The 14,739-nt window shown below is 38.1% G+C and overlaps 1 protein-coding gene across 9 annotated transcripts in view; it reads left to right on the top strand.

Moving 5' to 3' along the window:
* MARCHF8 (membrane associated ring-CH-type finger 8) overlaps positions 1–14,739 on the top strand; it is a 159,382-nt gene that overhangs the window by 88,123 nt on the left and 56,520 nt on the right. For 6 of the 9 annotated variants that reach the window (XM_081823915.1, XM_006728192.3, XM_031038872.2 and 3 more), the window contains exon 2: positions 2,526–2,705. In XM_081823915.1, coding sequence (XP_081680041.1) covers positions 2,604–2,705 — 102 coding nt within the window. In that variant the 5' untranslated portion in view covers positions 2,526–2,603. Of the gene's footprint in view, positions 1–2,525; positions 2,706–14,739 lie in introns of those variants that run through there. The other 3 variants (XM_081823917.1, XM_081823916.1, XM_081823918.1) reach the window with 2 other exon arrangements.

Below are 14,739 nucleotides of genomic sequence, written 5' to 3'. Positions count from 1 at the left end.
AGGGAATGTATAGAGTCCAAATTATTGACCAGAACCCAAGCAAGATGCACCTGTTTTCTTGGGACCTTAGGGTTGCTGGCCTCTTGTTTTCCCAGCCTGTCTTCTGTGGGAGGGGCCTGCCACGATGTTACTCAGGCAACCCTGTTTGGGCGGAGTTGCCCTGCCCCCCTGTGGCGGGGGATGGGCTCAGCAGGAATCAGTTTTTGGGGCTTTTGTTCTCTGGCGCCTTTCCCTGGTGGCTTTCCGCATCTCTTCCGCGAGTCAGAGCAGAAGAGACTGTTTCCAACCCTCTGCCTCAGAGCAGAGAGATCGCAGTCTGTTCTTCAGTGAGCTCTGCAGGCCACACCGTCTCGGTTTCTGTCTGTGCTGCTATAAACTGCAAAATTGCTATAAACTATAAAAGCGGCCTGGGTTGTGCGCCCCTCCATAGCGCTCCCAGTCTTGCCTCCAGGTCGGGGCATGTCTCTGTCCTTTGTGCTTCTAAAACCGCCAGCCGCTCCCAGTTCGCAGGCGCGACCCCGCCACTCCGGGTTTCTGTCCGGGGGCTGCAGTTTGCAAGCACGACCCCACCGCTCCGGGTTTCCATCCCCGGGGGCTGCCCTAAAGTCCTTTCCCCGCCGCTACCGGTCTGCGAGCCTGTGCCCCGTCTGCAGCACACTAGACTGTCACTCACCGGCTGTGTAGGATCCCCATGCCAACCACCCTCCCGCTGCCGTTTATCCTCCGATATCTGCCTGCAGAATCACGGCTCCCCGCTTTGTACCTCAAAACCAACCACCTGCGATATTCTGTTTGTAGAGATCCAGATCTTCTTACATCTCAGGCTGGTTTCATGGATGCTCAGAGTGGTCTGGTAGATATCCAGCTCAATTCCGGGGCCAGTTGAAATAGGGTACCCTACTCCTCCACCGAAAAGCTAGAACACTAAACTTTTAAAAAGAATATTCTTTTCATTCATTTTCTCATAGTGTTGATCCCTTCCAGTTTCTTATTCCTTCGTGTTATTTGTTGATCAGAGAATCTGATGAAAGAAATTAATTCTGTGAGTTCTGTTGCTCATTGGTTTTGTTAGTAATACTGCCAGAGGTGGGGCCAGCCACACAAACACCTACTTTTAGTCCAGAGCAGAGTTTGGGGAGAGGTGGAATAGTTGGCTGCCCTTAAGATGTGACCTTAGGGTTGGGCAGAATAAATTGCTACTCATCAAACAAGACCTCAGAGTTGTTAGGCCCTGTTGTTTACACTCCCTGGCTATTGTCCCACCCTCCAACACATGGTTAGTAAGTGAAAAACCCCAAATTAGAGATTCAATCTTTGGTTTAATGCTTCCATCCTTTGTTAAAATTCAAATAGCATGAAACATTGCTACATTAAACGTTATGGATAATTTGGGTATATAATTGGTTTTGTATACAGAGTTTGATAAATTTCAGTGGGGACAGAGTGTGGGGATAGAAAACATACAATCCAGTTACCAGGGACTTTGGAGGAATGTAGGAGAAAACCAGAAAAAAGGCAGGTGGGCCTAGAATCACTTATTTAGAAACTATTATTTTACCTAAGGGCAGCCTTCTTAGGATCCCAGGAATATCCATGATGACCCTCATCTTCCCCGGAAAGTTCCTTAGAACAGGGTTAGCACTACGGGCTTTGGGCCAAATCTAGCCTGCCACCTGTTTTTGTAAGTAAAGTTTTATTGGAACATAACCATTCTCATTCATTTACACACTTACTGTGGCTGCTTTCACACTACAACAGCAGATTTGAGTAATTTGGAAAAAAAAATATGGCCCACAATGCCTTAAAATATTTATTCTCTGGCCCTTTATAGGAAAAGTTTGCCAACAACTGGTCTAGAGAGTCTAATTTTTTTTAAGATTTTATTATTTATTTGAGAGAGAGAGTGAGAAACAGCATGAGAGGGGATAGAGTCAGAGGGAGAAGCAGGCTCCCCGCTGAGCTGGGAGCCCTATGCGGGACTCGATCCCAGGACTCCAGGATCATGATCTGAGCCGAAGGCAGTCGCTTAACCGGCTGAGCCACCCAGGCGCCCTGGTCTAGAGAGTCTAGACTTTCAGAAGGTTAAGCAGAGATCATAGATATTTTAGATTTATTTTAGACTTTTTAACCTTTAATCCTACCATTATGTGAATTCAAGGGCAGTGGTTTTAAGGAAAGATCACTACTTCTATCAGAATGAGTGCTTTTTCAAGAAAAAAATTTAACTTCAGAAATATTCTTAAAATAAAGGATGGCACTGCTGTTTAAAACCTAATGGCCAATGGAAAATTAATATCTGATTATACATGTACCTGATGCACAGACTCTTTCAGGTGTTCCCATCTTATTACATGAGAAAAATGTCAAAATTGCCCCCATAAAATGTTTACCTTCTGGTTTTTTTTGAATACCGAGTATTTATATCAGACATTGTAACTGCTTCGAATATAAATATAAAATGCTAATGTCACTGTTGGAAATTTGAAGTGTTTTAGCTCAGTTATGTCTTGTCTTCTCCCTCTCAGCTTGAGGTCCATGGCCCAAAATGACTCTACCACTGGAGACTCTCTTCAGTAAAGAAGACAACCAGACAGGAGGCTGGGATGAGCATGCCACTGCATCAGATCTCTGCCATTCCAACCCAGGATGCCACCTCTGCTAGAGTCTACAGAAGTAAGACCAAAGAAAAGGAGAGGGAAGAGCAGGTATTAGGAGAATACTTTTTTTTAGTTTCATTATTTTTGTTGTTTTCATTATATATGGTCTAGAATGGTAAGCTCTGATGATCAAGGTTTTCTCCAGTAATATACTAAAATGCATATGGTGTAAATAGTTGGGCTTAGAAGTTTTTTCTGTAGATTTCTAGGTTTTCAGATTTTGGTATCAAATTATTCTGCTATGGTAATACATGACTTATCTTCATTGCCTAAAATGGTATGATTGTTTTTGATAAATCTCTGAGAAAAATTCTTTGAATTCTCAGAACATGATGCAAAGGAGAAATTAATTTGAACCAAGATTTTATAAATACCTCATACATACTATCATATGTATGATATGTTATGTATGATATCATATGTATCATAGTTAACAGTACAGAGCCTATCTCTGCCCTCATATGGCTCTTGATCTGGCCTGACAATTAAAATGCGTTAGAGTCTAATAACAAGGTCAGTGATGAAGGAATGCAGGACCACTGAATTCCAGCCCAAGGGGTCAGGAATGGCTTCCTGGAGAAAATGACATTTACATAGAGACCCTGAAGGGTCCCTGGAGTTAGCTAAAGAAAGGTAGAGTATCCCATTTGGGAGAAATATTATATGCTGAAAGCCCAAAGGCTAAAGCAAGGTGAGTTTGGAGAGATTAAAATAGAATAACTGGAACATAAAGGGTAGTGGCAAGATGGGAGGTTGGAAAAGTTACAGGAGTTACCATAAGGAATTTGGGTTTATCTTTGCAGAAGAATGAATGATCAAGTTTGTGTTGTTAAAACTTTTCACTCAGAGTGCTGTTTGGAGAGTGAATTGAATGAGTGTTAGAGAGACTAGTTAGAGGATTATTTAATAGCCTATTTAGGCCAAGTTTGGCAAACTTTATCTGTAAAGAGACAGATAATAAATGTTTTAGACTTGGTGGGCCAGTCACATCTCCTCAATTCTGCCTTTGTAGCATGAAAATAGCCAAAGACAATATATAAATGAATGGTCTTGCCAATAAAACTTTACTTGCAAAAACAGGTGACAGGCCAGATTTGGCCTGTAGGCTGTAGTTTGCCAATTCCTGGTGATGGTGACTTTGTCTAGGATAAGGTAGTGGGGATAGAGAGATAGTTAGTTTATTAATCCACCGAGCTTGATAATTGCATGGGGGTGAGATAGGGAGGAATCAAGGATGACTCCTATTTTCTCCTTGCCTTTACCATGTGCTGTGTAGACATGTGCTCATTAGTTCTCACAGCCTTCCTATTTTGTAGTAAATCTTTGCCGAAGACTCTGAAGAATCCCTGTTAAATCAAAAAGTAATGTCTTGTTTGAAGTTGAGTCATCATAGTTGATGGGACACCACTCTTTGCCTTATTACATAAATAATGAAAAAAAAAAACCCCGAATCTATCACATCATAGCTCTTGAAGTACATGGACTATGGAAAATGCAACGGTACCGTATAACTTAAAAGAGGTCTCTATATTCTTAGTTTGTCTTTTACTTTTTTCAGTTGTTTGTGTCGTCAGTCTGCACCCTTTCTATTTTGCTGAGCTCTTAGGAGGAGTGTGGTCAGCATTGGTTGAAAGGCTGACCAGGGCTGGTGCTGGTGTAGATGTGTTTTGGCTATATCATTTTCAGTATTTCAGTTTTTCCTCAATTTGCTGGAGATGGGAGAATGCCCCATCTTTTCCATATTCTTTCAGTTTTCATTTAAGTTAATAGTCTTCATTTAAGATTCATTTAAATTAATGGTCTTTTCTTGTAACCCTTTAGTCCAAATGGATTTTTTTTGTTAAAGATTTTATTTATTTATTTGACAGAGAGAGAGGGAGAGAGCACGCAAGCAGGGGGAACAGCAGAGGGAGAGGGAGAAGCAGGCTTCCTGCCAAACAGGGAGCCCGATGTGGGGCTTGATCCCAGGACCCCGGGATCATGACCTGAGCCGAAGGCAGACGCTTAACTGACTGAGCCACCCAGGCGCCCCTAGTCCAAATGGATTTTTAAATACTGCTACATAGAACATTTTTTAGTCTAGGGTGCTTGCCTATACCAAATAGAGGTTGCTCGGTGCAGTGTCAAATTTGGACACCAGATGGCAGGAATTTCTTGATATGGAAGCTATCACTTGTTTGGAATAAAGGAAGAAGTCCAACATTTTAGGCCGGGAAGAGAGATTCTTTTGTATATAAAACCCTATTGCAGGTTTGTTGTAGTGGATATTCAGTAAATACTTACCGAATTGATCTATTCGATAGGGATTTTAAGGTTTAAATAAGTAGCATTAATGACTGTATTCATGGAATTGGGATTTTAATCGGTATTGGGAAAAGGCACCATTCTGTCCCACTTTAGCGTGGGGAATAGTTTGGATGCCTGATGGCAGTGAGACAGTTCTGGGAATCAGGGTGCCAAGGTGAGGCTGCAGGTGGGGGAGTTACAGCCGGGACAGGAGCTTGCAGGGCCCTGTAACCGTTTGGCAGCAGATGGCGCGGTGCTGAAAATGACTTCTGTGGCTGTCTCGGTTCTGAAATGTGGCATCAGAATTGATTTGGAAGGCACATTTTTGTCCATTGGAGTCTGCCTTTATCCAGTTTCCCTGGCACAGTGAGTTCAAAGCAGGATTCTTTGGTATGATTTCTGATCTCCTATGATTGGGAGAGGAGGCAGGAGGGAAAGAGAAGAATATTTTTAGAGAGTTATTGATTAATTGCTTATCCAGACTTAAACTGTCTTGTGGTTCGATAGGTCCTGTTACATTTTTCAAGATTATTTTTTGTTATGTTTTCTTTCTTTTTTTTTAGATTTTATTTATTTGACAGAGAGAGACACAGTGAGAGAGGGAACACAAGCAGGGGGAGTGGGAGAGGGAGAAGCAGGCTTCCTGCTGAGCAGGGAGCCCGATGCGGGGCTCGATCCCAGGACCCTGGGGTCATGACCTGAGCCGAAGGCAGACGCTTAATGACTGAGCCACGCAGGCGCCCCTTATTTCATTTTTAAACAGCTTTATTAAAGTATAATTGACATATAATAAACAATACATATTTAAAGTGTATAGTTTCTTCTCAAGCAAGATTGTGAACATATCCATCACTCACAAAAGTTTCCTCATGCCCCTTCCTCAAACAATCATTGATCTGCTTTCTTTCACTGTAGATTAGTTTGCATTTTCTAGGGTTTTACATAGATGGAATTATATGTTATGTACTTTTTTTTTTAAAAGATTTTATTTATTTATTTGAGATAGAGAGAACGAGAGAGAGAGAGCACATGAGAGGAGGGAGGGTTAAAGGGAGAAGCAAACTCCCTGCAGAGCAGGGAGCCCAATGCAGGACTCGATCCAGGGACTCCAGGATCATGACCTGAGCCGAAGGCAGTCACTTAACTGACTGAGCCACCCAGGTGCCCCTGTTATGTACTTTTTTAAATCTAGCTTTTTTTCAAAGATTAATTCTTTTGAGATTCATCCAAGTTGTGTGTATCAATAGTTATGTCCTTTTTTATTTAAAAATTTAAAAATTAAATTTAATTAATATATAATGTGTTATTAGTTTCAGAGGTAATTTAGTGATTCATCAGTTGCATATAGCATCCAGTGCTCATTACATCACATGCCCTCCTTAATGCCCATCACCCAGTTACCCCATCCCCTCACCTACCTCCCCTCTAGCAACCCTCAGTTTGTTTCCTATAGTTAGAGTCTCTTATGGTTTGTCTCCTTCTCTGTTTCATCCTATTTTTCCTTCCCTTCCCCTATGCTCATCTGTTTTGTTTCTTAAATTCCACATCTGAGTGAGATCATATGATACTTGTCTTTCTCTGACTGACTTATTTCACTTAGTATATATCCTCTTAGTTCCATCCATGTCATTGCAAATGGCAAGATTTCATTTTTTTTGATGGTTGAAAGAATATTCCAGTGTGTGTGTGTGTGTGTGTGTGTGTACCAAGTTGTGTCCTTTTCTTGCTGAGTAGTATTCATTGTATGAATTTATCACAATTCCTTTATTCATTCTCCTGTTGATGGACATTTGGATTGTTTCCAGTTTTTGGTTGTTATGAATAAGGCTGCTTCTAACATTCATACAAGCCCTTGTATGGACATATATTTCCTTTCCCTTGGGTAAATACCTAGTAGTAGAAACATATGGTAGATGTATGTTTAACTTTTTAAGACACCGCCAAACTGTTTTCCAAAATGATTGTACCATTTGACATTCCTACCAGAAGGAGAGGAGTTCCAATTCTTCTACATCTCTGCCAACACTTGATATGGTCTGTCTTTTTAATTTTAGCATCTAAATAGGTGTATACTAGCATCTCATTGTGGTTTTAATTTGCATTTCCCTCACGAGTAATGATATTGAGCATCTTTTCATGTGCTTATTTACCATCCTTGTCTTTTTTGTTGAAAAGCCTCTTTAAATCTTTTGTCCACTTAAAAAATTGGTGGCCTTTTTTCTTACTGTCAAATTTTGAGCATTCTGTATGTATTCTAGGTACAAGTCCTTTATCAGATATATGCTTTACAAATGTTTTCTCCCAATGTCTGGATTGTCTTTTAATGTTCCTGCCAGTGTCTTTTGAAGACTAAAGTTTGGTTTTAACTTTTTAAATTTTGGTGAAGTCAGGTTTATCCTTTTTGTCCTTGTATTTATTGTATTTTTGGTCTTCTATTAAGAAAGCTTCACTTTAACCCAAAGACGCAAATAGTATCTTGGAACTTTTATAATTTTGGTTTTACACATATGTCTGTGATCTATTTTGAATTAATTTTTGTATATTGTATGAAGTATATATCCAATACAATTTATTTTTTTTTTGTATATCCAGTTGTTCTAGTAACATTTGTTGAATAGATTGGACTGTCTTTTCTCCATCACATTACCTTACATCAGTTGCCCAAATATGTGCGTGCTTATTTCTTTACTCTTTTCTGTTTAAGTGATCTATTTACTATTTTTACATGAATAGCCCCTCGGCCTTTTGGCTAAGATCAAGTGTAATACCACACTGTCATAAACACTCCAGCTTAATAATAAGTCTTGAAAATCAGTGTTCTTTTTCAAACGTGTTTTGCCTATCTTAGTTTTTTTGCACTTCCATATGAATTTAAGAATCAGATTGTCAGTTTCTACACAAAAGTCTGCTGGGATTTTTATTGGGATTATTGAATTTGTAGTTCAATTTGAGGGAGAACTGACATTTAACAGTACTGAGTCTTGACCCATGAATAAGGTATGTCTCCTCTTTAAGTCTTTTCTAATATCTCTCAGCAATGTTTTGTAGATTTCAGTGTATAGATCAGTCTTAAACACCTTTTGTCAGATTTATCCCTATTTACTTTGTATTTTTGTTGCCATTGTAAATGATACTATTTTTTAAAATTTTTATTTTCTATTGCTCATTGCTAGTATGTAGAAATAAAATTGATGTTTGTGTATTGATCTTATATCTTGTATCTTGTTTGCAGTTTTGGCAAACTCACTTATGAGTTCTAGTAGCTTTGAGTCTATTAAATTTTCTACATAGGCAATTGTGTCATCTATGAATAGTGTTTTACGCTGCCTCTTTTTATATGGATGCCTCTCCTTTTTTGTCCTAGTGAACGTCTCTAGTCTTTGTGTTGTTCCTGATCTTAGGGTGAAATCATTTATTCTTTCAACATTAAGTATGATGTTAGCTGTATGTTTTTTGTAGATACCCTGTATCAAGTTGAAGTTCCCTTCCATTTCTAGTTTGCTAGGAGTTTTGGTCAGGAATGGATCATGGGTTTTGTCAAATGCTTTTTTTATGTCTTACCGAAGATAAAGCTGTATTCTAGTTAAAGCAGTAAGGGCAGGTTTTATTCAGTAATAACTATTGCAGTGGGGAGGAGAGTCCAGTGTGAACTGAATTCAGCTTCTTTTTGTGTGGAGGTGTCTAGGATATTTTAAAAGGAGAATAAGGGAGGAGAGAGGAGGAACAAATGGGAAATGAGTGGGGGCTTGAGCAGAGTTGGGGATGTTGAAATTTACAAAAAGTTGGAAAGGAGTTGATCAGTGTGATTAAACCATCTGGGTTTGCTACCTGGTGCTTACTCAAGTTAGGCTTGTACTCTCCTACAGAGATTGGGATATAGGGGCTCTATCTTTAGGTGTTGGCTGGAATAAACAGTAAATGCTTTTGGCAACCTGGAGTTTTTCCAGGCAGGAACTTAAGAGGGTTGTAATCATCATTCTAGGGACACAGCCATGAGAAGTTAGAAACTATGCTAGTGTTTGTTCAAGTCTCTTAGTGCACGGGTTTGGATGGAGTCATACGTACCAAAGAGTTCTTGCAGTTCTGTCTGAGATGATCGTATGTTTTTTATTTTTGTATTTTGTATATTCGTCAAGGATGTTCAGAGAGACAGAACCAGTAAGATATCTTTATCTATAGATATATAGATATAGATAAGAGGTTTATTATAGGAATTGGCTTACATGATTATGGAGGCTGAGAAATCCTACTACCTGCTATCTGTAAACTGAGAACCAGGAAGTTTGATGGTGTCATTTAGTCCAAATCCAAAGGTCTCAGAACCAGGGAAGCAAATGTTACTGAGTCAGTTTGATTCCAAAGGCTGGAGTCTGAAGGCCTGAGAACCAGGTGTGCTGATATCCAAGGATGGATGTGCTAGCTCAAGCAACAGAATACATCCACCCTTCCTCTGCCTTTTTGTTTTATTTAGGCCCTCAGTGGATTTGGATAATGCCCACCTGCTTTGGGGGGCATGCAAATGCTAATATCTTCTGGAACTGCTCTTACAGATGCACCCAGAAATAATGTTTTACCAGCTATCTGGGCATCCCTTAGCCCAGTCAAGCTGACACATAAAAATAACCATCACAGTTTGTTAATATGGCAAAGTACACTGGTTGGTGTGTTTTTTTTTTTGAATGTTAAACCAACCCTATGTTTCTAGTATAAACTACACTTGATTATACTGTATTAACTTTTTTATATATATCTAATTTGAATGTAATTGCTAAAATTCTCGTCTAGAATTTTTATATCTGTGTTCAAAAGGGATATCGGTCTGTAGTTTTCTTTGATTGTAATGTTTTTGATTTTGTCATAAGGACAATGATGAGGGAATTGTTTCCTCCTCTTGAATATTTTAGAAGAGTTTAAATAGAATTGGTATTACTATTTCTAACTTAAGATTTGGTAGAATTAACCAGTGAAGCCATCTGGGTCTGGAAATTTTTTTTTTAAAGATTTATTTATTTATTTTGGAGAGAGCGCATGTGTGTAAGGGGCAGGGAGGGGCAGAGGGAGAGGGAGAGAACCTCAAGCAGATTCCTCCCTGAGTGCCGAACCCAGTATGGGGCTCAATCTCACGACCAAGAGTCAGACATTCAACTGACTGAGCCACCCAGGGGCCCATGGAGATTTTTTGTGAGCAAGTTTTAAACTAAAGTCTCAATATTTTTAATATAAGGTTCTTTAGGTTATCTGTTTCTTTTCTAATGTACTTTGATAATTTGTGTCTTTTATGGAATTGGTCAGTTTCATTGTTGAATTTATTGACATAAAATTGTTTATAATGTTCCCTTATTGTCTTAGTCCATTCTGGGGTGTTATAACAAAATACCTCAGACTTGATGGTTTATAAACAATAGAAATTCATTTCTCATAGTTCTGTAGTCCCAGGTCAAGGTGCCAGCATGCTCCAGGGTGAGGGCCTTCTTCTGGGTTGCAGACATCTCATTATAGCCTCATGTGGCAGAAGAGGTGAGGGATATCTCTGAGGACTCTTTTTTATTTTTTTTAATATTTTATTTATTTATTTGAGAGAGAGAGACAGAGCACAAGCAGGGCAGAGGGAGGAGGGAGAAGCAGACTCCCTGCTGAACAGAGAGCCTGATGTAGGACTTGATCTCAGGACCCTGGGATCATGACCTGGGCCAAAGGCAGACCCTTAACCGGTTGAGCCACCCAGGCGCCCCTCTCTGAGGCCTCTTTAAGGACATTATTCCATTCATGAGAGCTCCTTGCTCTTCACCTAATCACATGCAAAGTCCCTACCTCTTAATATAATCACATGGGCATTAGGATTTCAACATATGAATATGAATTTTGGAAGAGACACAAACATACAGCTTATGTCACTGATTATCCTTTTTTCTTGATCATTTGGTCACAGGTTTATCAATTTAATTGATTTCAAAGAATTCTTTCAGTTTAATAGATTTTCTGTGTTACTTGTTTTCTGTTTTTTCTGTTTTTGTTTTTGTTTTGATATTCTTCATTTCCTTTCCTGTTTCCTTTGAGTTTAATTGGCTCTTCTTTTTCTAGCTTCTTAAGGTAGAAGCCAAGGTTATTTATTTGAGACCTTTCTTATTTTCTTATTTTTTTTTTGAGACCTTTCTTATTTTCTAATGTAGATATTTAGAGATTATAAATTTCCCCATTTCTGCTTTTGTGGCATCTGGCATATTTTACTTTTGAGTTTCATTTTTGTTCAGTTCAAAATACTTTCCAATTTCCCTTTGATTTCTTCTTTTATCCATGGGTGTTTTTAAGTATGTTATTTAATTTTCAAAATTTCGGGACTTTCCAGAGATCTTGCTCTTATTTATTTCTAATTTGATTCCATTTTGGTCTGTAAACATATTTTGAATAAGTTAAATCCTTTAAAATTTATCGAGGCTTGTTTAATGGCACAGAACATGGTCTCTTTTCGTAAATGTGCGTTGTACACTTTAGAATAATGTGTATTTCTCTATTGTTGGATGGTGTGTTCTATGAGTGTCAGTTAGGTCAAGTTGATTGATAGTGTTTTCCAAGTCTACTGTATCCTTGAATCTAGTTGTTCTTTCAGTTGAAAGAGTGGTAGTGAAATTGCTGACTATAATTCTGGATTTGTTTTATTTTTCCCAGTTTTGCTACATGTATTTGATGCTCTATTATTAGGTGCATAAACATTTAGGATTGTTTGGTCTTCTTGATAAAATAACCCCTTATTATTATGAAATGATTATCTTTATCATGGTGATAATATTTTTTGCTCTGAAATCTACTTTGTTAATAATATAGGCACTGCAACTTTCTTTTGGTAAGTGTTAACATAGCATCAACTTTTCTTTCTACTTTTAACTCATTTGTGTCTTTATATTTAAGTGCTCTTTATATAAGCAGTATGTGGTTGGGTCTTTTTTATCTAGTCTGACAATCTCTGCTCTTTATTTAGATGTTTGGACTATTTATATCTAAAGACATTATTGAAACAGTTGGGTTAAGTCTTCCTGTTTGTTTTCTGTTTGTCTCATCTGCCTTTGTTCCCCTTCTCATCTCTTTTGGCCTTTTTAAATTCTTTGTTGGCTTATAAGCTATAACTCTTTATTTTAATGGCTTTTTAATTTAAAAATTTTTCAGGGTTTATAATAGTACACATTTTTAACTTGTCACAGTCTACCTTCAAGTGATATTATATTACTTCAGGTATACTGTATAAACCTAACAATAGTATACTTTCATTTCTCTCCTTCTGGCTTTTATGGTATTATTGTCATACATCTTTCATTAAATCCCAGAATTATAAATCCCAGAATTATAGTATTTTAAAACATTTTTAAAGAGATTAATATAATAAGAAAAATATCTATTTACTCTTATAAATATCATTTCTGTTGTTCATTGTCTCTTTGTGAAGGACTTTACCATTTCTTATAGTGTGAGTTGGCTGGTAAAGAATTTTTCAGCTTTCTTTTTCTTCTTTTTTTGTTTTCCTTATTTCTTTTTAAGATTTATTTATTTATTTTAGAGAGAGACGGGTGGGGGGGTAGGGGCAGAGGGAGAGAATCTTCAAGCAGACTCCCTACTGAGGGTGGAGCCTGTTGCGGGGCTTGATATCATGACCCATGAGATCATGACCTGAGCTGAAACCAAGAGGTGGATGCTCAACCAGCTGAAGTACCCAGGTGCCCCTTGTTTTCTTCATTTCTTGTGTCTGGGTTTGTTGAACTTTGTGGATCTGTTTCCATTAATTTGAAATATTTTTCAAATATTCTTCTGCTCCCTCCCTTTTTTGGGGACTCCCATTTCACACATTAACTCTTGGAAGTTGTCCAATGTTACGCTTTAGATTTTTAAAAATTTTATGTTTTCTTTCTGTGTTTTATTTTGGATCATTCTAATTGCTGTGTTTGAGTTTATTAATCTTTTCTTTTTCCATGTCTAATCTGCTGTTAATCTTTTTAGTGTATTTTTCCATCTAAGGCATGGAATAGTTACTGTCTCTAGAAGTTTAGTTTGGATCCTTTCTTTATATCTTCCATGTCTCTGTTCAACTTTTTGATCATAAGATCCAAATTGAACTTTAAAAAATTTATTTACAAATAAAACTGACTTAAGATACCAAGTGGTGGATGTCTTTGTAGACTTTTTTTCTTCTCTAATTTCAGCATAATTATAGTATCCACTTGATTAACTGAGATTTTTCTGTATTTCTTTACTAGTTCTCTTTTCTTTTTCACACAAATAATTTCACCATTTAAAAAAAATTCATGTTTTTCTCATTCTTTTGTCTCCTTTCCCCATTATTTGATGTTTTTCCTATCCTCGGGCCTATTTTATTTTATTTATTTATTTATTTTTTTAAAGATTTTATTTATTTATTGAGAGAGAGAATGAGAGACAGAGAGCATGAGAGGGAGGAGAGTCAGAGGGAGAAGCAGACTCCCTGCCGAGCAGGGAGCCTGATGCGGGACTCGATCCCAGGACTCCAGGATCATGACCTGAGCCAAAGGCAGTCGTTTAACCAACTGAGCCACCCAGGCGCCCTATTTTATTTTATTTTTAAAAGATTTTATTTATTTTTTGACAGAGAGCACACGTGTGCATAAGCAGGGGGAGTGGCAGGCAGAGGGAGAAGCAGGCTCCTGGCTGAGCAGGGAGCCCGATGTGGAACTCTATCCCAGGACCCTGGAATCATGACCTGAGCCAAAGGCAGACACTTAACTGACTGAGCCACCCAGGCGCCCCACTCAGGCCTATTTTAAAATACCCTTCTGTGCATTTGAGTAGGATTTTTAACATGTATTTTTAAAAGTCTAAAAGACAAATTTTGTATTTGGCCACCAAATCAATGTTTAGAAATACACATTTCATTTGACAGTATTTGTAAATTATTTTCCAGAATGATGTCCATTTTACCCTGTTATTGACAGGGTCCACTGTAAGCAACAGCATTATTTCCAATCAGTTTAAGGAGAGGGATTTCATATAGGGAAGTAGTAGATGCTTACAAAGTAATTGAATGGCTGGAGGAGCAGACTGAGTTTCTAGGAACAGCTAATCCCAGTACTCTTGGACTGTTCTCCTGAGATGAGCTGACAAAGTTGCTATTGCCACTGCTGGTGAAAAAAAATCATTATCTTTACCATAGTTGGAAAAGCTGCCACATTGCTACAGACTTTGCTGAAGTAGGAAGAAGCTGCTGGCTGTAGAACCACCCACTTTTGCCATGATCTGGATGGGCAAAGTGGATGCTCTGCCCTCTCTTTTTCTCCCCCATGTATCATCTCCAAATCAAAACTTTGAGTGTGACTGCATGAGTAAACACAACCTAATTATGCCTGGAACCCGTATTATAAGATTGTTCAGAAAATATAAATTTTCTGCTTTATACTCCTTTAAAATGAAATTGATATGGATACTGAATGAACTGGCGCACATTATGGTATTTCTTGAAAAGGATAAACAAAAAGGTAATTCAGTGAATAGCTTACATTGAAACAGTAAGTAAGTTCCATGGGAAAAGAACATACTATTTTCTTTTATATATTTATAAACAGTTCCTTTGCTGACCCCATTGGCTTCACCATCTTGCTTCTGATTTTGCCATGAAGCATCAGGATGATGATTGTGTTTTTTTATGCTTCGCCACATACATTTATAAACACTTGAGTCTTAATGAGATAATATGTTACTGGAAAGACAGTTTATACGTTCTGTAGTTTCAGTGAGTTAAGCACATAGCTATTCCATTTGCTTTTAAACATAAGTTTAT

This window comes from Leptonychotes weddellii, chromosome 6 (genome assembly GCF_054177405.1).
Source record: "Leptonychotes weddellii isolate Sample4059 chromosome 6, ASM5417740v2, whole genome shotgun sequence".
Lineage (NCBI taxonomy): Eukaryota > Metazoa > Chordata > Mammalia > Carnivora > Phocidae > Leptonychotes > Leptonychotes weddellii.
Note: the sequence above shows the minus strand (reverse complement) of the source record. Positions and strands in the feature narration are given on the sequence as shown.